General features: G+C 41.0%; 1 protein-coding gene across 9 annotated transcripts in view; it reads right to left on the minus strand.

Moving 5' to 3' along the window:
• Nucleotides 1-25001, minus strand: part of VPS50 (VPS50 subunit of EARP/GARPII complex) — a 185539-nt gene that overhangs the window by 55175 nt on the left and 105363 nt on the right. For 8 of the 9 annotated variants that reach the window (XM_038389581.2, XM_038389579.2, XM_038389583.2 and 5 more), the window contains 2 exons: nt 22751-22869; nt 14961-15067 (listed from right to left, as the gene is read on the minus strand). In XM_038389581.2, coding sequence (XP_038245509.1) covers nt 14961-15067; nt 22751-22869 — 226 coding nt within the window. Of the gene's footprint in view, nt 1-1372; nt 1543-14960; nt 15068-22750; nt 22870-25001 lie in introns of those variants that run through there. The other variant, XM_038389584.2, reaches the window with a different exon arrangement.

Consider the following 25001-nt stretch of genomic DNA (forward strand, 5'->3'; position numbering starts at 1 on the left):
CCCTTGAAGACACCAGGCCTGCCGTGCTCCCACTAACCACACCACAGGTGGTAGCAAGCCACTAAGTTTCTTCCCCAACAAGATAACTATCACAGGTAGGGAAAGCTTCTAAAGTAAGCAGTGTTAGGGGAGGATGAAGGGCTCTGGGGCCTTGTAGAAGTACCTTCATGGATTGAAATGATCATCCCCCTGTACTTCTGGATGTTTAACCAAATCCTGGACCCAGAGCCCTGCATCAGGATGTTTATATTAACAATATTCTACAAGCCACCAGAATACCTACAGCCCTCTAAGCTAGCTCCCGTATCTCAGCTTTATTTTGAGAATTATTGCTAGAAAATGTTCCAGTGTTGGCAATGATGCTTAATATACCACTAAAAATAGAATATTTTTACTGGAAGGAGACTTTTCAAATTATAAAACTATGGTAACTTGAGTTACATGCCAAAAATTAACATAGTAGCATGCAGCATATTAGCCACTGTTCTTGTAGTCATTATGTGACAGAGTGGTGCAAAGAGACTCCAAAATCTCCAGCGGAAGGAAGGTACTGCTGGCGCTGGCATTATGGGAAACAGCTATAAGGCCTTCCCAGACTGCGTTCCAAGGATCCACTTGCAAGCCTGTGCATAACATACGTGCCAGAAGGTGTGAGGGGCATATTGGGGGCAGCATTGCAGCACTGTGGAGATTATGGACTGTTCTCCACTGCCCTTATAGGGCAATCCCAATGCTGTCCAAGTTATTCCAGGAGCCTCTCCAATCTCTGGAGCAGCCCAAGATCAGAAAGGCTCAAAAATAGTTTAAATCCATCCTAGCCCCTCTGCTTCTCTTGCGCTGCAAGTTTTGTGCTAGCACAGAATCACACCTAATACCTATAACTGGGAAATAAAGGAAGAGTTAATATATGAAAGCCTTGCTTCAAATGGACATGCTACTCAAGCATATTAATTTTATTCCTAGATGTTGTGAAACTGTTCTATCCACATCACACTTTTTGTGATATCTTTACAAAATTGTGTAAATCAGTGTTCTCTGTTAGAGAAAGTTGAAGATCCATGCAATTCCTTCCCTCACGAGAGAGCTTACTAACTTTCTATTCTTATTTTTTCTCTCCCTTACACTGTGAAGGACAAAATCATAGGCCTTGTTTTCCTTGTACCCTGCCAAGAACTAAATAGTGCCTGAGGACTTTAAACTTGATTTGATGTTCAGTGGGAAGCCAGTGCATTGAACCATGTATGGAGCAATGAGCTCCTGTTACCATGCATTTGTCAGAAGACAGCCTTTTCACCAGCGGGAGTTTTCTTATTATCTGTAGATTCACTCCAAAATACTGTGTGCTCGCAACAAAAGACTATGGTGCTCACAGATGTATGGATCACTGTGGCCACGTTCATGTCTGATAGCAGGGGAGGTAGGATGCTGGTTAGCTGAAGGTGAAGGAGAGTTTGTGCTGATGTTCCCATTAGAGTATGTCTGGTACAAAGGATGAGTCCAGAAAGCACACTCTGATTACTGTAACAGAAAAGCTTCTCTATACTAAATGACAAAGAAAGTCAGATTTCAGTATAATATATCAAAACAGCAAGGTATATACATCTGTTAATATACTGGCATATTAGAAAATACTTAGGCTAAAAATGTTTACATTATGGTGTTGTTAATATAATTTTCTGTTTTAAAGTTAGCAGCATTACACTGTTTCATAACCTATATAGACTACGTCTACACTGCACATAAGTATCTGTGTTGAATACGGTATGTCTAGCTACAAGCCACAGTGAAAAGCAAGCTGCGTGCAAGCCATGCATCAGCAAAAGGTGGGGGGAGGCAGCAGGACTCTATACTTCGATGGGGGAGCCATGTAAGGTATATACCTGGGTGCATACCCACAGGCATCACGCATGTCTTTACTCACCTAAGCAATGTCTCACCGTCTACATTGCTATTTATACTCATGCTGGGGTGCTAGCCAAGTATGTACTCTGCACACAGCTGTAAGAAGTGTGCAGGGTAGACATATCTAGAAAGTTAACAATGTAATGCAGAAAAAACACCAAGCAAAGTATTTTGGTATTTTGTGATAAGGAGAGGATTGCTTCGTGGAGAGAAAAATGAACCAGTAGAAGAACAAAACTAGCATATTTTTTCTGATAACATAATTATTAGTGCAATTCAATGAGTGCCAGACATATCTGATAGGTATAATTAGAGAAATATCACTGTATTATATCTTTTAATTTGACATTCCTGCTTTCCAGATTTCTAAATAGCTCAGTTTCTATTGCTGACTATTATACCACTTGGGCCTGTTCACTACTGTGCTACTCTAGTTTATTAGTCTACTGGCAAGAAATTGGAGCAATGTAGTAATCAGACTAAATTAGTATATACATATAAAGTAACAGATGCACATTTGTGAATCAGACATTTATGAGATTTTGCCCAGCATAAATACACTTTTTCTTTTACATTTAGTGTAAATTGTATTGTTATTCTTTGAAAACTTTGAACATGTGCTAATATTTATTATTTAGAACTCAGTTATTTCATATTTGATTACTTTAATTTAATACTGACTTTTTTGGCCTAGAATGACATGTAGTTTAAATATATCTGTATCAATGAAAACAGCAAACCACAAGACATTGTAACATTGTGTGATCTGGAAATTTAGACAAGTTTCCATGTGTGTTTTATACTTCTTATGCCCAAATGCAAAGGAATGACATCTAATCAAAGCAATGGATCATCCTCATATGTCATTTGAAGTGAAGTCTGAACACTCTGTATTTTTTAAAGGCTGAATTTCTCCACTCATCCTTTATGCTAAAAAACAATGTTTCAAAACCAATATGTAGCCTGCACGTGACATAAAGATGCATCTTTTCTGGAAAGGTTTGATTGTCAAAATTTCATTATACTTGGCACAAATATACAAGGCAGCAAAAGTATAGGACTGTATTTAGGAGACTATGGACTATACATTGCACTTTCCCCCTAAGTCTTGTCCCTGTAAAAACTTTAGATGCCAAGAACATTTCTTTATCACAACATCACTCAGAATCTTGACACTACAAAATGTTCCAAGAACATTTCCTTCTCATTCCTTTCCCTAAAATGATGCCAAGTTTGCAAATCTTTTCTATAGAAATACTGTTACCTACACACACTAAAGTGAAGTTCAGATATCTGGTAAAAAAAAAAAAAAAAAGGGTTTACTGGAAAGTTTATTAACAGTGCAAGAAACATAATCTCCCCGTATTTCTGAAATATTTGGAGGTAAAAGACCACACTTAGCTTCCGCAGCAATGGGCCTTATTAGAAACCCTCAGATAGATACCCTATCTAATTTGGATTGATGAACCCTAGCATTTAATGATTTGTTAGTACAGCTAGTACAAAATTTGCTTTGGTTCCCTCAACTTTAATGTATACAAGACAGTGTTTATTCTCCCAATTTATATCAAAATGTTCAAAAAACCAAAAATAAAAGGGTAATGTATTTGAGTTTAATATAGCTATGGTTATCAGCAAACCATTTCCTTGGTATCCAAGAATACCAAACATCTCACTTCCTCTCAGACTTTTTGATGAACACTAGACACCAACATGACAATATGAAGGAGAGGGAAACATAGAAAAAACTCTTAACTATACAATCATATAATTCCTCCAACTACAAATTTTTTGCTGCTGAGATTCCACACACCATCCTTCCAACAGATGATGTGGCGCCATTCCTGTTACTTCTGACAATGCTGTTATTTGCCACTATTCTATTATAGAGACACCTGGTAATGATTCCTTAGTTAGGGCTGGTTTCAGAGTAGCAGCCGTGTTAGTCTGTATTCGCAAAAAGAAAAGGAGTACTTGTGGCACTTTAGAGACTAACAAATTTATTAGAGCATAAGCTTTCGTGAGCTACAGCTCACTTCATCGGATGCATTTGGTGGAAAAAACAGAGGAGAGATTTATATACACACACACAGAGAACATGAAACAAGGGGTTTATCATACACACTGTAAGGAGAGTGATCACTTAAGATAAGCCATCACCAGCAGCAGGGGGGGGGGAAAGGAGGAAAACCTTTCATGGTGACAAGCAAGGTAGGCTAATTCCAGCAGTTAACAAGAATATCAGAGGAACAGTGAGGGGTGGGGTGGGGAGGAGAAATACCATGGGGAAATAGTTTTACTTTGTGTAATGACTCATCCATTCCCAGTCTCTATTCAAGGCTAAGTTAATTGTATCCAGTTTGCAAATTAATTCCAATTCAGCAGTCTCTCGTTGGAGTCTGTTTTTGAAGCTTTTTTGTTGAAGGATAGCCACTCTTAGGTCTGTGATCGAGTGACCAGAGAGATTGAAGTGTTCTCCAACTGGTTTTTGAATGTTATAATTCTTGACGTCTGATTTGTGTCCATTCATTCTTTTACGTAGAGACTGTCCAGTTTGGCCAATGTACATGGCAGAGGGGCATTGCTGGCACATGATGGCATATATCACATTGGTAGATGCGCAGGTGAACGAGCCTCTGATAGTGTGGCTGATGTGATTAGGCCCTATGATGGTATACCCTGAATAGATATGTAGACAGAGTTGGCAACGGGCTTTGTTGCAAGGATAGGTTCCTGGGTTAGTGGTTCTGTTGTGTGGTGTGTGGTTGCTGGAGAGTATTTGCTTCAGGTTGGGGGGCTGTCTGTAAGCAAGGACTGGCCTGTCTCCCAAGATCTGTGAGAGTGATGGGTCGTCCTTCAGGATAGGTTGTAGATCCTTGATGATGCGTTGGAGACGTTTTAGTTGGGGGCTGAAGGTGATGGCTAGTGGCGTTCTATTATTTTCTTTGTTGGGCCTGTCCTGTAGTAGGTGACTTCTGGGTACTCTTCTGGCTCTGTCAATCTGTTTCTTCACTTCAGCAGGTGGGTATTGTAGTTGTAGGAATGCATGATAGAGATCTTGTAGGTGTTTGTCTCTGTCTGAGGGGTTGGAGCAAATGCGGTTATATCGTAGCGCTTGGCTGTAGACAATGGATCAAGTGGTATGATCTGGATGAAAGCTAGAGGCATGTAGGTAGGAATAGCGGTCAGTAGGTTTCCGATATAGGGTGGTGTTTATGTGACCATCGCTTATTAGCACCGTAGTGTCCAGGAAGTGGATCTCTTGTGTGGACTGGTCCAGGCTGAGGTTGATGGTGGGATGGAAATTGTTGGAATCATGGAACAAATGAAATTGTTGAAATCATTCCTCAAGAGCTTCTTTTCCATGGGTCCAGATGATGAAGATGTCATCAATGTAGCGCAAGTAGAGTAGGGGCATTAGGGGATGAGAGCTGAGGAAGCATTGTTCTAAGTCAGCCATAAAAATGTTGGCATACTGTGGGGCCATGTGGGTACCCATCGCAGTGCCGCTGATTTGAAGGTATACATTGTCACCAAATGTGAAATAGTTATGGGTCAGGACAAAGTCACAAAATTCAGCCACCAAGTTAGCCGTGACAGTATCGGGGATACTGTTCCTGATGGCTTGTAGTCCATCTTTGTGTGGAATGTTGGTGTAGAGGGCTTCTACATCCATAGTGGCTAGGATGGTGTTTTTAGGAAGATCACCAATGGACTGTAGTTTCCTCAGGAAGTCAGTGGTGTCTCGAAGATAGCTGGGAGTGCTGGTAACGAAGGGCCTGAGGAGGGAGTCTACATAGCCAGACAATCCTGCTGTCAGGGTGCCAATGCCTGAGATGATGGGGCGTCCAGGATTTCCAGGTTTATGGATCTTGGGTAGCAGATAGAATACCTCAGGTTGGGGCTCTAGGGGTGTGTCTGTGCGGATTTGTTCTTGTGCTTTTTCAGGGAGTTTCTTGAGCAAATGCTGTAGTTTCTTTTGGTAACTCTCAGTGGGATCAGAGGGTAATGGCTTGTAGAAAGTGGTGTTGGAGAGCTGCCTAGTAGCCTCTTGTTCATACTCCAACCTATTCATGATGACGACAGCACCTCCTTTGTCAGCCTTTTTGATTATGATGTCAGAGTTGTTTCTGAGGCTGTGGATGGCACTGTGTTCTGCATGGCTGAGGTTATGGGGTAAGCGATGCTGCTTTTCCACAATTTCAGCTCGTGCACGTCGGCGGAAGCACTCTATGTAGAAATCCAGGCTGCTGTTTCGACCTTCAGGAGGAGTCCACCCAGAATCCTTCTTTTTTAGTGTTGGCAGGAAGCTCTCTGTGGGTTAATATGTTGGTCAGAGGTGTGTTGGAAATATTCCTTGAGTCTGAGACGTCAAAAATAGGATTCTAGGTCACCACAGAACTGTATCATGTTCGTGGAAGTGGAGGGGCAAAAGGAGAGGCCCCGAGATAGGACAGATTCTTCTGCTGGGCTAAGAGTATAGTTGGATAGATTAACAATATTGCTGGGTGGGTTACGGGAACCATTGTTGTGGCCCCTTGTGGCATATAGTAGTTTAGATAGCTTAGTGTCCTTTTTCTTTTGTAGAGAAGCAAAGTGTGTTTTGTAAATGGCTTGTCTAGTTTTTGTAAAGTCCAGCCACGAGGAAGTTTGCGTGGAAGGCTGGTTCTTGGACACAAATCAGACGTCAAGAATTATAACATTCAAAAACCAGTTGGAGAACACTTCAATCTCTCTGGTCACTCGATCACAGACCTAAGAGTGGCTATCCTTCAACAAAAAAGCTTCAAAAACAGACTCCAACGAGAGACTGCTGAATTGGAATTAATTTGCAAACTGGATACAATTAACTTAGGCTTGAATAGAGACTTGGAATGGATGAGTCATTACACAAAGTAAAACTATTTCCCCATGGTATTTCTCCCCCCCATCCCACCCCCCACTGTTCCTCTGATATTCTTGTTAACTGCTGGAATTAGCCTACCTTGCTTGTCACCATGAAAGGTTTTCCTCCTTTCCCCCCCCCTGCTGCTGGTGATGGCTTATCTTAAGTGATCACTCTCCTTACAGTGTGTATGATAAACCCCTTGTTTCATGTTCTCTGTGTGTGTGTATATAAATCTCTCCTCTGTTTTTTCCACCAAATGCATCCGATGAAGTGAGCTGTAGCTCACAAAAGCTTATGCTCTAATAAATTTGTTAGTCTCTAAGGTGCCACAAGTACTCCTTTTCTTAGTTAGGGCTGTTTTCTGAATCAGATAAAATAAAGGCATTCCTTCCCAAAAAAGCTTTCAGTCTGAAAGACAGAGGCACTAGGAAGCCCAAAGGAAGAAACAGTTTAGAGTTTTGTGTTGATTTTTCCAAAGTTCAATTTGGATAGTAATAAGCATGGAATCAACAAAAATAATGACAGGTTTCATAGTAGCAGCCGTGTTAGTCTGTATTCGCAAAAAGAAAAGGAGTACTTGTGGCACCTTAGAGACTAACAAATTTATTTGAGCATAAGCTTTCGTGAGCTACAGCTCACTTCATGGCATCCGATGAAGTGAGCTGTAGCTCACGAAAGCTTATGCTCAAATAAATGTGTTAGTCTCTAAGGTGCCACAAGTACTCTTTTTCTTTTAACAAAAATAATGATTCCTACAACTAATACTATACACTAGTCTCTAAGTTAGTCTCTTTGAGAGTCACAATCAAGGTCACAATACATCTTCAGAAAAGAACCAATGATTACCTATAGGTTAGTAAGGAATTTTCAGTATTTTTAATGTATGTCAACATTCCAAAAGCTAATCTTAGTTGTATTCGTGGGCTGTGTGTGTACGTGCGCGCACACATATTTGGGATTACTGTATTTTCCAAGATTCACATTCTTTTGAATAATGAAAACCATATACTGTTCATGAGTGGGCCAAAGATTAAATTAATCTGTGAACATCAAGTTTTACAATGATTGCTTTTTAATTTCTCTATGAAAAGCAAATTGACTAATTAATCTGAGGGAAAAGCACATGATTTGAACAATTGATTTGAAATCCAAAATGAAGTAGATTGTTATACCAGAACCTACTTTAATTCATACTGTTTCTGTGCACAATATACCTTGTTTATGTTTATTCATTCAGTCTCCACCACAATATATTATGCACAAAAGATAAACATGAAATGAAGAGAGTTACAAACATTCACTCACATTCAGCAAGTATTTCTAGATCTGTAAGGCTCCCTCAAAAAGTTGGCTGACCAATTGTCTCAGTCCATTTGGGAAATTCACCTCCTGATTCCTATCTCACATTTCTCCCTGGATTCCTCTTACCTCCTGTGTTTGCTAGAAAGGACACTGTTTTTTTCAGTGATTTTAAATGGCCACATATTTCATATATTTGCTATTCTTTGGGAAGAAAAGTTCCGCATTAATTTGATTCTCTTCCTAACCTAGTTAAATTAAATCACCTGGTTTATGAAATCCTTATTAATATGAACCATTTAGGATTGTGAATTCTGCAAAACTCCTCATCAATCCAAATACCTTCTTCATTCCCTAGCTGGTCCCATGCAGCCAGAGCCCACAGGATGTCACCAAAACATTGCTTTGTTACATCCACCTTCCCTTTTTCAGACTTCACATTGTGGCCACTATCCTTCCCACCAAATTCTGATTAAGATTCCCTTTGGAAAAAAACAAAACCGCACCCTTAATTACCTGGAGAGGCTGTTGTTAAAAGATGAGAGCCATTTCCTTTCCCAGATTCTTGGCTAGGAATCAAGAGCTCAGTTCTCTGGAATTAAATCTGGATCTCTTGCACAATAGTGCTGTACACTGGCACAGAACTGCCAAGCTTGCAATACACTTTATTTTTTACGTCTTTGGATAGGGTGACCATATTTCCCTATGCTGAATATGGGACACCTGGTAAAATTACTCTTATTCAAGTGAGTTCAACGGCAATCAAACATACAAAAACGTTCAAATTAACATCTTGTTGACTGAGCCCACGTTAAAAAGAAATGCTGCATAGTTGGATTCTTTTTATTTACCTTCTTATCTGCTTCAGAGTAGCAGCCGTGTTAGTCTGTATCCGCAAAAAGAAAAGGAGGACTTGTGGCACCTTAGAGACTAACAAATTTATTTGAGCATAAGCTTTTGTGAGCTACAGCTCACTTCATCATCCGAAATGTAGCTCACGAAAGCTTATGCTCAAATAAATTTGTTAGTCTCTAAGATGCCATAAGTCCTCCTTTTCTTATCTGTAAGGCTTTAGAGTTCACACTGGGAAGGGTAATACACATACCCCTACCCCCCCACACACACACCCACACACGAGGAGAAATGACACACAAACTCACTCCCGTACACCTCTCTCACACAGGAGGGGGTGACTGACCAACCCGCCCCGCGCTCTCTGCCCTCCATGCCTGGCTGGGTCCCCAGGGACGGACCCTCCTCTCTTGGTACCTGGCACTGCGTCTTCCTGAGGCAACATGTGCAAGGTCATCACCACCACCCTGATTTCTGCCAGGGTTCACACCAGAACTTGGCCAGCAGCAGCCTTTTGGCATTGTGCGGGAGGGAAGGGATGGGAGCTGCTTCCAGCTGCAGGGGAGAAGGGAGGGAAGGAAGGGATGACCTGGCCAGTGTCTTTGCAGAGCTCATCTCTTCCCACCTCCCTGCAGCCGGAAGCAGCTTGTTCCTTCCTGCCCGCTCAGTGTCAAAAGGCAGCTAACACCTCCAGGCTACTGCTGGCCACCAACATAACCAAGCCGCCTCCCGTCCCCTGGCTACAGCGTGGTCAGGAAGGGGTTAAGCCCTAAGGATGCATTGTGCACCAGGGCCCAAGTAACCTGAATGCTGGGGCTTCAGCGAACCTGGCCAGAGAGGTGGCTCAGCAGAGAAGGGTGCCTAGGGGACAGAGCAGCCCCGTGCTCCCTGGGGGCAAGGGCGGAGGGAGGATGAAGAGGGTGCTAAGCCCCTGCCTTGGGGGATGCTGTAGAGCCTGCAGGTTTTGGGCGTGAACTGGCTGGAAATAGTTTCCCCACCACCACCACTTGGGAGCTTAGCTGAGCGGTGGAGAGGCTTCCCCATGCCAGCGCTGTGCGGGGCTTTGGCACATGCACAGCTCGGCTCCTCCTAGCCAGCACCCTGGACCAGAGGGTCTTGGGCTTTCCTAGGGCGCCAGCTCAGCAAGAGGCAGTGGGGGAAGGAAGGAGCCTGCCTGCCAGGCTGTTGGTGAACTGAACTCTCTGACCGGGGGGTGGTTCTCCACACAGCGCTGGGAGCGGGACGTGCCCTGCTGGGGCGGGATATGGAGGAGCAGCGGGGCTGGAGGCGAGGCAAAGGGGAAAAGCAGGGAGAAGATAGCTAGAGGGGGAAGAACGTAAAGGGCCGATGGATGTGCAGCAGAGGAGAAATGTAACCGGCCGCCACCTGGCAACTGCCCGCACTCACCAACCACCGCAGCTTGCAGCCAGTGCCAGCCGGAAACAGGATGAGGGGGCAGGGCCCTGCTGGCCGAGAGCTGGCTCACAGCGGGGGCTGTGCTGATGGACCAGCAGGGGGAGCAGCCAGCCCCACATGCTGCATCTTCACCTCGCCACTAGCCTTGCACACCCACCCTATTGCTGGCCACTGGACCCCCTCCCACTCACTGCTGGTGGACAGGTGGCTGGCAAGCAGGGATCTGGCCAGCAACAGGACCCGCCAATACTGATGAGGGGGAAACAATAAATATGGGACATTTGCCCGTTTTTAAGAAAAAGTCAGGATATCTGCAGGAGGACTTAAATATGGGACTGTCCCTTTAAAAACGGGATGTCTGGTCACTCTTATCTTTGGAGAGATGGTTCCGGAAAAGAAAAAAAAGTGAAGAAAACTAAAGGGTCAAGGCTGTTGGCCACGTGATCTTCTCTTATCTTAGTAAATAGTTACAAATATAAGGAACAACTAACACAGCCAAACAGGTTCACCCTTTAGTAGCTGCTACAGAACTTGTATAAAACATTGCTTAATGGTTTTAACCATTCAAATTAAATATTATTCCAGAAGGGAAAAAAACAAAGAATGATGAAAATGAAGTTTATGCAACTTTAAGACTTTGGCTGGAATCCACAAGAGCAAATCCAGACAACACCTCCAAACACTCACAAGAAAAAAAGAGAGAGGGGCTTAAAGTGCAGTAAATTAAGGCCAGATTTGTTGACCTAACTCTAAATTTTCTTCAAATAAAACAGACACCTGAAGTGACTAGCAATTTGTTCACAGAGATTGTCCAGAGACTCATCCACTGGATCAATACATACTCGCAGGTGATTAGTTTGTACATCAGTTCCCTAGAAGATGAGTCATAACAGTGCATAACATAAATCAAACTGTCAAGCATATTTTCCAAGTCTATATGGTAAAAAATCCTAATGACATTTTGAGAGAGAAAACTGGCAAGCATTCATATTAAAAATGAATTTCTACACAAAATAATTTAACTGTATTCCTCTACCACAGCAAAAGAAATTTCCATATTATGGAAAGCTTTCTCTCAAAAAAAAAATATTTGTAACAAAGTCCCAAAAACATCTTCAGAAAACAGTCTTACAGTAATACATCAGTAGTACACATTTTGCTATTCTACATCCCACACAATATGCACATAATCCCAAATTTCCCCATACTTCACAGTTAAGATTTAGATTAAGTAGCAAATCACTGTAATGCTATCTCTTGATATTAATACTTCATTACTTTTTAAAAGGAATATTATGCTACATTTACTATTATTAAAAGGGGGAACTAATACCCTAAAATTAAGACTGAATACATATTTCCATTTATATCGATATTTTTAGCTGTTCTTCTTACACCTTCAGGGCTAAGATTTTCTAGGATTTGCCCAAGATGAAACAGTTTGAATAATAATTAATTGGCTGGTTTTGTGTAGATACAGATAGAAAAATAATACACTTTTCTATTAATAAATGTTTTATGACGTTGGTGGGATAAGTCTCATGACTGGAATACTGGTAGAGCAGGGTATAGTTTGTTCAGGAAGGCAGGTAAGGTAAAAAGGGAGGAGGTGTTGCATTATACATCAAAAATATAAACACTTGTTCTGAGGACCAGAAGCAGGTGGGAGGAAGACCAGCTGAGTCTCTCCGCACAATGATAAAAGGGGTAAAAAAAATAGGGCTGACATTGTGATGGGGGTCTATTACAGAGCACCAAATCAGGAAAAGAAGGTGGATGAGGCATTTCTAAAACAAATAACAAAAATATCCAAAACAGAAGATCTGGAAGACTTCAACCCAGACATCTGTTGGAAAACTAATATGGCAAAACACAAAATTTCCAATAAGTTCTTGGAATGTACTGGGGACAAAGTTTTTGTTCCAGAAAGGTAAGGAAGTAACCAGAGGGACAGCCATTTTAGACTTGATTGTAACAAACAGTGAGGAAATGGTAGTGTCTTTGAAGGTGGAAGGCAATTTGGGTGAAAGATCATGAAATGAGAGATTTCATGATCCAAAGGAAGGAGTGAGAAAAGCAAAATAAGGCCAAAGGACTTCAAAAAAGCAGACTTTAACAAATACAGAGAACTGATAGGTAAGGACCCATGGGAAAAAATCTAAAGGAAAAAGGAATTCAGGACAGCTGGCAGTTTCTCAAGGAGACAATATTAAAGGCACAACTGCAAAGTATCTCAATACTAAGGAAAGACGGGAAGAATAGCGAATTTGGTAGGGCTCAACCAATATGGTTCCATGAGGAGCTCTTTAATGACCTGAAAATCAAAAAGGAATCCTATAAAACAGAAACATGGACAAATTGCTAAGGAGTATAAAAGAATAACATAAGCATGTAGGAACAAAATCAGAAAGGCTAAACCTAGCAAGGAACATTAAAGGAAATAAAAAGGTGGGGTTTAAAATAGATTAGGAGCAAGAGAAAGACAAAGAAAAGCATAGGATCTCTGCTTATCGGGAAAGAGGAGCTAATAAATGATGACATCAAGAAAGCTGAGGTGCTTAATGCCTGTTTTGCTTCAGTCTTCATTAACAAGGTTAATGGTGACCAGATACTCACCACAATTAAAATTAACAACAAGGGTGAAGGAATGTAAGCCAAAATAGGAAAAGAAAAGGTTCAAGAATATTTAGATAAGTTAGATATAATCAGGTCAGCAGGGCTTAATGACATTCATCCTAGAGTACTTAAGGAACTAGCTGAAGCAGTCTCAGAACCATTAGCAATTTTCTTTGAGAACTCCTGGAGTATGGCTGAGATCCCCGTACAAAGGAGAAGGGCAAACATAGTTCGTTTCTTTAAAAAGGGAAACAAAGAGGACCCAGAGAATCAGAGGTCTATCAGCTCTAACATCAATATCTAAAAAGATACAGGAACAAATTATTAAACTATCAGTTTGTAAGCATCTAGACGATAATAGGGTTATAAGGAATAACCAGCATGGTTACTGGCCTAGTAGATGATGGGGAAGCAGTAGATGCGATATATCTTGATTTTAGTAAAGGCTTTTGAAGAAGTCCCAAATGCCATTCTCAGAAGCAAACTCAGGAAACGTGCTCTAGATGAAACTACTATAAAGGTAGGTGCACAAATCGTTGAAAGACCATGCTCAAAGAGTAGTTATCAAGGGTTCCCAGTTAAACTGGGGAGACTTATCAAGCAGGGTCCCCTCCGTCCGGTACTACTCAATATTTACATTAATGACTTACATAATGGAGTGGAGAGTATGCTTATAAAATTTACAGATGACACCAGGCTGGGAGTGTTGCTTTTGAGGACAGGATTAGAATTCAAAATGACCTTGACAAATTGGAGAATTGGTCTGAATTCAACAATTGGTCTGAAATTAAATAAAGACAAGTGCAACATACTACACATAGAAAGAAAAAAAATCAAATGCACAGCTACAAAATGGGGGAAAACTGGTTAAATGGGAGTACTGCTGAAGAGGATCTGGGGGTTACAGTAGATCACAAATTGAACATGGGTCAACAATGTGATGCAGTTGCAAGAAAGTCTAATATCGTGGGGTATATTTACAGGAGTATCATATGTAATTGTCCCAGTCTTCTTGGCACTGGTGAGGCCTCAGCTGGGGAATTGTGTCCAGTTCTAGGTGCCACATTTTAAGAAAGATATGGACAAATTGGAGAGTGTCCAGTGGAGACCAACAAAAATTATAAAGGGTTTAGAAAACCTGACACCTATGAAGAAAGATTTAAAAAACTGGACATATTTAGTCTTGAGAAAAGATGACCAAAGGGGGACTTGATAACAGTCTTCAAAATATGTTAAGGGCTGTTATAAAGAGAAGACTGATCAATTGTTCTCCATGTCCACAGAAGGTAGGAAAAGTAGTAATGGGCTTAATCTGCCGCAAGGGCAATTTAAATTATATATTAGAAAAAACTTTCTAACCTGGTAGTTAAGCTCTAGAATACACTTCCAATGGAAGTTGTGGAATCTCTATCACTAGAAGTTTTAAAAACAAGTTTGACACACATCTGTCAGGGGTGGTTTAGCTTTACCTGGTCCTACAACAGTGTAGGGGGCTGACTTGATGACTTCAAGGTCTCCTCCAGCCCTACATTCTATGATCCTATATGGTCAGAATTAGCCTTTCAAGCAACAGTTCACATCTCTCTTAGTGGTAAATCATGAGGTAAATATAGATCATGTGTGCGCATTTGAAGAAGAAAAAAATAAATCAAGCTCTATTTTGCAACCAGGTTGCTTTTAAATAAAAAAATAAATCCATCAGAATAACTGTGAAAAACAGATTTCTACTGTGCCCTTTTTATGTGAAGGAATGTGATTAATCTTATTCAAAATTCATATACTATCCCATAATATGCACATTAGTTGTCTTATGACCAAAAGTCAGTTTAAGAATTAACATTTTCAGGAAGATAAAATTAACTAAGGTAAAGGTAAAATGAGTAAGGGTTTCTACTATATGGATTTTTACAATGTTTTGAAATCCAACCAATATATTTTCAATGATATTCAGATATATATAGAAAAGCCATGAAACCATTCTACTTACCAACAAGTCTTATTACATTCAGTGTAGTGTTTGTTAGGATGGGTGCAATCACCTTGTTGAGATTATAATCTGATCGCTTCCTGCTCCTCAGGGTTTCTCGAGAAACACTTAATTAAAAAAAAGTAATTATGCAGGTATGTCTAACAGTGTAAAAATGTAACTGGAAAAAAAGTATGACGTTGTACAACATGCATTTCAGGTCTAGCCATGTACTTATGCCAAATACATTTATGCCAATATACAACTGGATTAGGGCATGTAGACATGTTTAGAAAAAGAGACAGTCTAGTTTACTGAACACAGGACTAGAGACAGGAACTCTTGATTTCTAGTCTAGCTGATTCTCGCATCTGCTGAAGTGAGCTGTAGCTCACAAAAGCTTATGCTCAAATAAATTTGTTAGTCTCTAAGGTGCCACAAGTACTTTTTTATTTTCTTTTTGCGGATACAGACCAACACGACTGCTACTCTGAAACCTGTCAAAATAATATATGTCACTCCTGAAAAATGCATTAAGAATTTCACAACCAAAATACATTTAGATCAGTGGTTCTCAAACTTTTGTACTGGTGATCCCTTTCACATAGCAAACCTCTGACTGAGACCCCCCTGTGACGCACTCTATATATAGAGAGTGAATATAATGTAACTAAAATATGTTTCATGCAAAAGGTCTCTTGTAAGGTATCAGTACAAAGTTTATAATCTACTGAGTGTGGTCATCCTATTTATATAAATGTATCACTCTCGTATCTGAAACTAGAAATATGAAATATAATTCTGAGGGCCTACTGTAGTTATGCAAAGTGTGGGCCATTAACGGTGGTTTGGAATCTTGATGGCTCCCATCAATCAGGACAATTAACTGTGGATGGCTCCGTTTGCAGGCAGGCCTTCCTGTGAGTCAGGCTGGGAGGAATGAAGATTTGGGGTCTCACAGGACATGTGATCATGTCATCTGAACTGGAATCCATCTTTAACCTGGTGCTTTTCCACTGAGAAGGAGGGGTGGGAACCCAGAGGGACAAAGGATTCCCACCTTATGCAAAAGATATACAAGTGGAACAGAACAAGGGGGGCAGCCATCATGAAGAATCCCCTAGCTACCACCTGAGCTGGAACAAGGGCTGTGCCCAGGGAAAAGGACTGTGCCCAGACTAGGAAGGTGTCCAGCTCCAATCTGTGAAAGAAAACTTATTGAAACATCTCTAAGGGCGAGATTTTATCTGTATTCAGTTTTTATTACTGTACTACACTTAGACTGGCGTGTTTTATTTTATTTTGCTTGGTAATTTACTTTGTTTTGTCTGTTACTATTTGGAACCACTTAAATCCTACTTTCTTTATTTAATAAAATCACTTTTTACTTATTAATTAATCCAGAGTATGTATTAATACGGGGGGGGGGAGAACAGCTGTACATATCTCTCTGACAGTGTTATAGAGGGTGAACAATTTATGAGTTTACCCTGTATAAGCTTTATACAGGGTAAAGCAGATTTATTTAGGGTTTGGACCCCACTGGAAGTTGGGCATCTGAGTGTTACAGACAGGCACACTTCTGTAAACTGCTTTCAGTTAAGCCCACAGCTGTTAGGAGACATGGTTCAGACTTGGGTCTGGGTTTGCAGCAGGCTAGTGGGTCTGGCTCAAACCAGGCAGGGCACTGAAGTCCTAAGCTGTCTGAGCAGGAAAGCAGGGGCAGAAGTAGTCTTGGCACATCAGGTGGCAGCTCCCAGGGGGTTTCTGTATCTAACCCGTCACACCCTTATAAATTAAAAACACTTTTTTATATATTTAACACCATCAGACATGCTGGATGGAAAGCAAGGTTTGGGGTGGAGGCTGACAGCTCGCGACCCCCCCATAATAACCTCCTGACCCCCTGAGGGGTCCCGACCCCCAGTTTGAGAACCCCTGATTTAGATGTATATGCGGCTACTTAGTTTGATTCCCCTTTAGTAGCCTGTTGCCTCTGTTTTGCACACATGCTTAGTTTCAAGGATGATATAGGAATATATCTTTTTTGTAAAACTGCACTAAGAATATTTTAATTTTACCTGAAAATGACTTTCCCTGCAAGCCTTTCAAAAAATAATACTTTTTTGTTTTAGTGAGTATGAATTAATTTCCATCTTGGTCAGTGCCAGGGGAAGGACAAATTAGTATTTTGTTTTCTTTTAGATTATACAGAGTTGGCACAATAAAAACAGTAAGTGATACTAAAGTGTTTGAAATTATAAATGGATACATTTGATCTATGGAAGCATTTCACTGAATACATACAAAGGAATTCTACAGCACTTAAAAGTTGACTGGTTTGGTCCAAAATTGAAACTGAGCATCCAACGTTGCAGCCATCTCTCTTTGCACAATTATCATTGATTGAACAGGAGTTACCTCCATGATAAAAATTGTGGGATCAAGCCCTCAGTTAATGTACAATGCTCTATTAATCTATACTTCTCTTCTTTCCTTATCTTCTTTCTAAACCTATCCATTCACTGTTTCTTTCTCAGATAATGCCGAGAGACAAGCTGAGTGAGGCAATATGTTTTACTGGACCAATTTCCACTGGTGAGAGAGGCAAGCTTTCACACTACACAGGACTCTTCTTCAGGTCTGTGAAATGTACTCAGAGTGTCACAGCTAAATACATGGTCAAACAGACAGGTTAGCATAAGCAATGAGCACATATTATAAGGGACCATTCAAGTTGAAGTGGCCCATTAACACCCCTTTCAGAGTAGCAGCCGTGTTAGTCTGTATGCATTGGTCTGTTAAACCCAGGGTTGTGAGTTCAATCCTTGAGGTGGCCATTTAGAAATCTGGGGCAAAAATTGGGGATTGGTCCTGCTTTGAGCAGGGGGTTGGACTAGATGATCTCTTGAGGTCCCTTCCAACCCTGATATTCTATGAGACAGTATTCGCAAAAAGAAAAGGAGTACTTGTGGCACCTTAGAGACTAACAAATTTATTTGAGCATAAGCTTTCGTGAGCTACAGCTCACTTCATCGGATGCATTTGGTGGAAAATACAGTGGGGAGATTTATATATACACACAGAGAACATTAACACCCCTGTAGTTGTAGGACAAAAAGGAGAATTAGTGGGTTACAGATCGCTGCATTTTATTTCTGTATTGAAGTAGGTTCTCTTGGGATATTGGGTAGCCCATTGCACAATGCAATCTACTTCTTTGATGAAGTGTTCTTGTTTGGTGAAGGCAGTTTTGAGTGAGCTAAGGTGTATATCCTGGACTTTCTCCTTGGAACATACTCTGTAGTATCCGAGTGCCTGGCTATAGATAACAGATTTCTTGGTGTGTTTTGGGTGGTTAGTGCATATATGAAGGCAGCTGTGGTGATCCTTGGTTTCTTGTATATGGTTGTCTGTAGGAATCCAATGCTGAAGCTGATTGTGGTGTCCAGGAAGTTGATGCTAGTGTGGGAGAGTTCCAGAGAGAGTTTAATGGATAGTTGGTGGTGGCTGTTGAAGTTGTGGTGGAGCTCTATTAAATAAAACCCTCTCTGACCGCACAACCCTAGTTGTCACCTACCATCCCACAGTGGAATCCATATGAGCTATCATCAAACAATTAAAACCCAGACTCAATGGGGACCCCATCCCAAAAGAAATCTTTCTTAAATCCGCTCTTCTAACCTTCAAATAACCTCTCATCCTCTCCGATCTCATCATCAGAAGCAAGCTCCCCACGGACCAAGACACCAACTCAGAGAGGCACCAGACCCTGCCAGAACAGATACAAAACTTGCAGACATATCTCCATTGCTACAATGATTAAAACCCTCCACAATACACCTTTCAAGATCCCTGAGTCCTATACGACTGGCATAACACATGGTCTACCTCAGTGTTCTCTGACTGGTTTTTGAATGTTATAATTCTTGACGTCTGATTTGTGTCCATTTATTCTTCTACGTTGGGACTGTTCAGTTTGGCCAATGTACATGGCAGAGGGACATTGCTCGCACATGATGGCATATATCACATTGATAGATGTGCAGGTGAACGAGCCTCTGATAGTGTGGCTGGTGTGATTAGGCCTGTCAAATAGAAAGGGAAGGATAACCACCTTTCTGTATACAGAACTATAAAAACCCTACTGGCAAGAGGCAAAACCCTTTCACCTGTAAAGGGTTAAGAAGCTAAGATAACCTCGCTGGAACCTGACCAAAATGACCAATGAGGAGACAAGATGCTTTCAAAGCTGGGGGGGGGGTGAAGGCTGTCTATCTGTCTGTGTGATGCTTTTGCCAGGAACGTATCAGGAATGCTCTACAGAACTCCTGTAAAAAGTTAGGTTTCAGAGTAGCAGCCATGTTAGTCTGTATTCGCAAAAAGAAAAGGAGTACTTGTGGCACCTTAGAGACTAACAAATTTATTAGAGCATAAGCTTTCGTGAGCTACAGCTCGATGAAGTGAGCTGTAGCTCACGAAAGCTTATGCTCTAATAAATTTGTTAGTCTCTAAGGTGCCACAAGTACTCCTTTTCTTTTTGTAAAAAGTTAATAAGTAATGTAGCTAGAAATGTGTTAGATTTTCTTTTGTTTAATGGCTGGTAAAATAGCTGTGCTGAATGGAATGTATATTCCTGGTTTTGTGTCCTTTTGTAATTTAAGGTTTTGCCTGGAGGGATTCTCTATGTTTTGAATCTGATTACCCTGTAAGATATTTACCATCCTGATTCTTTTACTTTTTCTTTAATTAAAATTGTTTTTTTAAGAATCTGATTGCTTTTTCGTTGTTCTTAAGATATAAGGCTTTGGGTCTGTGTTCACCTATGCAAATTGGTGAGGATTTTTATCAAGCCTTCCCCAGGAAAGGGGGTGTAGGGCTTGGGGGGAAGACGTCTCCAAGTGGGCTCTTTCCCTGTTCTTTGTATAACATGCTTGGTGGTGGCAGCATAGGGTTCAAGGACAAGGCAAAGTTTGTACCTTGGGGAAGTTTTTAACCTAAGCTGGTATGAATAAGCTTAGGGGGTCTTTCATACAGGTCCCCAAATCTGTACCCTAGAGTTCAGAGTGTGGAAGGAACTTTGACAAGGCCCTATGATGGTGTCCCCTGAATAGATATGCGGACAAAGTTGACAACGGGCTTTGTTGCAAGGATAGATTCCTGGGTTAGTGGTTCTGTTGTGTGGTGTGTGGTTGCTCGTGAGCATTTGCTTCAGGTTGGGGGGCTGTCTATAAGCAAGGATTGGCCTGTCTCCCAAGATCTCTGAGAGTGATGAGTTGTCCTTCAGGATAGGTTGTAGATCCTTGATGATGCATTGGAGAGGTTTTAGTTGGGGACTGAAGATGATGGCTAGTGGCGTTCTGTTATTTTCTTTGTTGGACCTGTCCTATAGTAGGTAACTTCTGGGTACTCTTCTGGCTCTGTCAATCTGTTTCTTCACTTTATCAGGTAGGTATTGTAGTTGTAGGAATGCATGATAGAGATCTTGTAGGTATTTGTCTCTGTCTGAGGGGTTGGAGTAAATGCGGTTGTATCGTAGAGCTTGGCTGTAGACAATGGATCGTGTGGTGTGGTCTGGATGAAAGCTGGAGGCATGTAGGTAGAAATAGTGGTCAGTAGGTTTCTGGTATAGGGTGGTGTTTATGTGACCATCGCTTATTAGCACTGCAATGTCCAGGAAGTGGATCTCTTGTGTGGACTGGTCCAGGCTGAGATTGATGGTGGGATGGAAATTGTTGAAATCATGGTGGAATTCCTCAAGGGCTTCTTTTCCATGGGTCCAGATGATGAAGATGTCATCAATGTAGCGCAAGTAGAGTAGGGGCATTAGGGGACGAGAGCTGAGGAAGCGTTGTTCTAAGTCAGCCATAAAAATGTTGGCATACTGTGGGGTCAAGCAGGTACCCATAGCAGTGCCGCTGATTTGAAGATATACATTGTCCCCAAATGTGAAATAGTTATGGGTGAGGACAAAATCAAAAAGTTCAGCCACCAGGTTTGCCATGGCATTATCGGGGATACTGCTCCTGACGGCTTGTAGTCCATCTTTGTGTGGAATGTTGGTGTAGAGGGCTTCTACATCCATAGTGGCCAGGATGGTGTTTTCAGGAAGATCACCAATGGATTGTAGTTTCCTCAGGAAGCCAGTGGTGTCTCGAAGATAGCTGGGAGTGCTCGTAGCGTAGGGCCTCAGGAGGGAGACTACAGAGACTGATGATCCTGCTGTCAGGGTGCCAATGCCCGAGATGATGGGGTGTCCAGGATTTCCAGGTTTATGGATCTTGGATTGCAGATAGAATACCCCTGGTCGGGGTTCTAGGGGTCTGTCTGTGCAGATTTGTTCTTGTGCTGTTTCAGGGAGTTTCTTGAGCAGATAGTGTAGTTTCTTTTGGTAACCCTCAGTGGGATCAGAGGGTAAAGGCTTATAGAAAGTGGTGTTGGAGAGCTGCCTAGTAGCCTCTTGTTCATATTCCGACCTATTCATGATGACGACAGCACCTCCTTTGTCAGCCTTTTTGATTATGATCTCAGAGTTGTTTCTGAGGCTGTGGATGGTATTGTGTTCTGCACGGCTGAGGTTATGGGGCAAGTGATGCTGCTTTCCCACAATTTCAGCCCGTGCACGTCAGCGGAAGCACTCTATGTAGACGTCCAGTCTGTTCTTTTGACCTTCATGTGGAGTCCACCCAGAATCCTTCTTTTTGTAGTCTTGGTAGGAAGGTCTCTGTGGGTTAGTATGTTGTTCAGAGGTGTGTTGGAAACATTCCTTGAGTCAGAGACATCGAAAGCACAGGCTCAACAAAGAAAATAAGAGAACGCCACTAGCCATCACCTTCAGCCCCCAACTAAAACCTCTCCAACGCATCATCAAGGATCTACAACCCATCCTGAAGGACGACCCATCACTCTCACAGATCTTGGCAGACAGGCCAGTCCTTGCTTACAGACAGCCCCCAACCTGAAGCAAATACTCTCCAGCAACCACACACCAAAACCACTAACCCAGGAACCAAACCTTGCAACAAAGCCTGTTGCCAACTGTGTAACACAAATCTCTTCAGGGGACACCATCATAGGACCTAATCACATCAGACACACTATGAGAGGCTCATTCACCTGCACATATATCAATGTGATATATGCCATCATGTGCGAGCAATGCCCCTCTGCCATGTACATTGGCCAAACTAGTCCGTCTCTACGTAAAAGAATAAATGGACACAAATCAGAAGTCAAAAATTATAACATTCAAAAACCAGTTGGAGAACATTTCAATCTCTTTGGGCACTCGATTACAGACCTAAAAGTGGCAATTCTTCAACAAAAAAAACTTCAAGGAGAGACTGCTGAATTGGAATTAATTTGCAAACTGGATACAATTAATTTAGGCTTGAATAAAGACTGGGAGTGGATGTGTCATTACACAAAGTAAAACTATTCCCCCCCCAACCCCCACTGTTCCTCACACAATCTTGTCAACTGCTGGAAATGGCCCACCTTGATTATCACTACAAAAGGTTCCCCCCCACCCCTCCGCTCTCCTGCTGGTAATAGCTCACCCTACCTGATCATTCTTGTTACAGTGTGCATGGTAACACCCATTATTTCATGTTCTCTGTGTATATAAATCTCCCCACTGTATTTTCCACTGCATGCATCCGATGAAACGAGCTGTAGCTCACGAAAGCGTATGCTCTAATAAATTTGTTAGTCTCTAAGGTGCCACAAGTACTCCTTTTCTTTTTAATAGAAAGGAAAAGTTAAAAAGCACAGAGCAAGAGATAGAAAAAGACAAATAATTGTACGTTTACCTTTTTACAGGGGCATCTCCTGTCTGCTCATCCACATAATCTCTTTTCAGCTCCTCAGGAACATCACTGTCACTGTCATACTCTTGATAGGCACTCTTCTCCTGTTCATCAGATTCATACTATTAAAGAAACAAAATGGCAGCTTTCACTTTTGTTAGAATATCCCTGAACATCCTTTTTTAAAAAAAATCAGTAGTGCTTTGTGACTTCTTTGCTTTTAGTTCTGTCACAATGCAACAGTGTTATTTGTACCTTGACTGAGTTTTTTCTATCCTATGTATGATTAAAAATTGTCTACCCGGCTCATTAATAATACAGGAGAACTTTAAAACTATAACAGATTGACAATGGACAAAAACAGGGAAAATCTTCTAACTAGATTTTAAAACATGCTTCTATTCCAGATGTTCTGTAACCGTAAATATTTTAATCACTTTTTCTCCCAATCATTGGTTTCCTCCTTGCCTCAATATTAGCTATTTTATTCAGATATTTGACATATTTTATTATTGCTTTTTTAGTTGATAATATTCTGCATAGTTTATATAAAATCTAAATTGCTCAACATGTTGGCAATAGAAAAGGCAGTGCAAAACCACTAGACTGAGTAAGAAAGTACCAAAACAGTAGGTAATTACGAAAACTTTTGGTTATTTTGTGTATCCTCTTTTTAAAAGTAATCTTTTCCATGATATGCATATGTTTTATAGACATTTTGAAAATATTTAAGCATTTTTAAAATCAGTTCTAGTACATTTAACGGGTCACTTCCACTGGAGTATTTTTCAGTTTGTTGGACTGGTATGTAGTGATGCTACACAGAGCCACTTTGACTTTGCACAACTGTTACAAAAACTTGATTATTGCAGAAACACTGACATTTATCTGAATATTTCTCAGGATTACAATACATTATCATGCATTTTTTCTTCTAAAAAAAAAACTTTAAATACTTGTGAAGCAGCTTCTTCAAATCTGTGTACATCAAATCCATGAAAGTAATTAATATAAATGACACATAGTAAAGACAGAGATCCTATAACTTGTTTTAACATACACACCTTGGCCACAGAAAAAGAGTGCATACTATATTGTGCTATCAAATATTCTTCAATTAAGTCATTAGAAACTAAATAATACCAAATACACAAGTGAGCGTAGCTAAGGATTGCAACCTTAATTTTAGGGTTTCCTGATTTTTGTATGCTTAATTATGCAACCTGAATAATATCTTAATGTACTTTAATGTAATTTTTCTATACTTATTTTATTAAAGAAAAAATACATCCCTTATCTGGAATGTTTAGCTAGAAACCAATGCAGCAGCTTGTTCCACATTTACAATGAGGGAAAGCCTCATGCAGACACCTGCCTGCCTCATTCAATACGGACTCTGCAACCCTCACCTTCAAAATAAACCCACGGTAGATTTGAGTATGCAGCTAAACTAGCCACGCTCATAGATTCATAGATATTAAAGTCAGAAAGGACCATTATGATCATCTAGTCTGACCTCCTGCACAATGCAGGCCACAGAATCTCACCCACCCACTCCTGCAATAAACCTCTCACGTACGTCTGAGCTATTGAAGTCCTCAAATTAAAGACTTCAAGGGCCATTATTAATGTGAACTGTAATCAGATTATTAAAAACTAAGTAAAAACTAATCGCAGGCACCAGAGGTCTGTTAGAGCACCCTATCATTTGTTTTTATAAATCACATTTTACTATTTTGCAGAAAATCTCTTCCTCTGCTAACAGGCAAATGAAATACTGACACTGCGTGGTCTGAAGGATTATTTTGTTTTCCCGAGATCAAGAAAATTTCAGCCTGATAGCTGATATTTTAAAAAGATCAGTTTATGTCAGGTCTTTGGAGTATTTTGTGGGGAATGGAGGAAGGCTAGTGAAGTAGATAAGGTACTGGACTGGGCCTTAGGAAAAAACTTTTACAAACCTGTTCAGTATCTGTTCTTGAAGTGATGGCACATGTCCATTCCACTTCAAGTAGTGCATGGCCAGTGCTCCAGAGTTGGAGATTTTTCCTTTGGTGGTACCCATCAGGGTAAAGTGTGCACCCTCAGTCACCTCATACTGCTGCACAATGGTATAAAGGGCAGAACTTCCCCAGACCTTCTTCCCCTGCCCGCATTCCTTCTTACCTCCTGTGATTGGTAATCTGAGTGCATTGGCTCGCTACTGCAAGTTTCTCCCTTTTCAGGGCAATTCTCTTCCTCTCTGTGAATAGTT

The sequence above is a fragment of the Dermochelys coriacea genome, chromosome 2, assembly GCF_009764565.3.
Source record: "Dermochelys coriacea isolate rDerCor1 chromosome 2, rDerCor1.pri.v4, whole genome shotgun sequence".
Classification (NCBI taxonomy): domain Eukaryota; kingdom Metazoa; phylum Chordata; order Testudines; family Dermochelyidae; genus Dermochelys; species Dermochelys coriacea.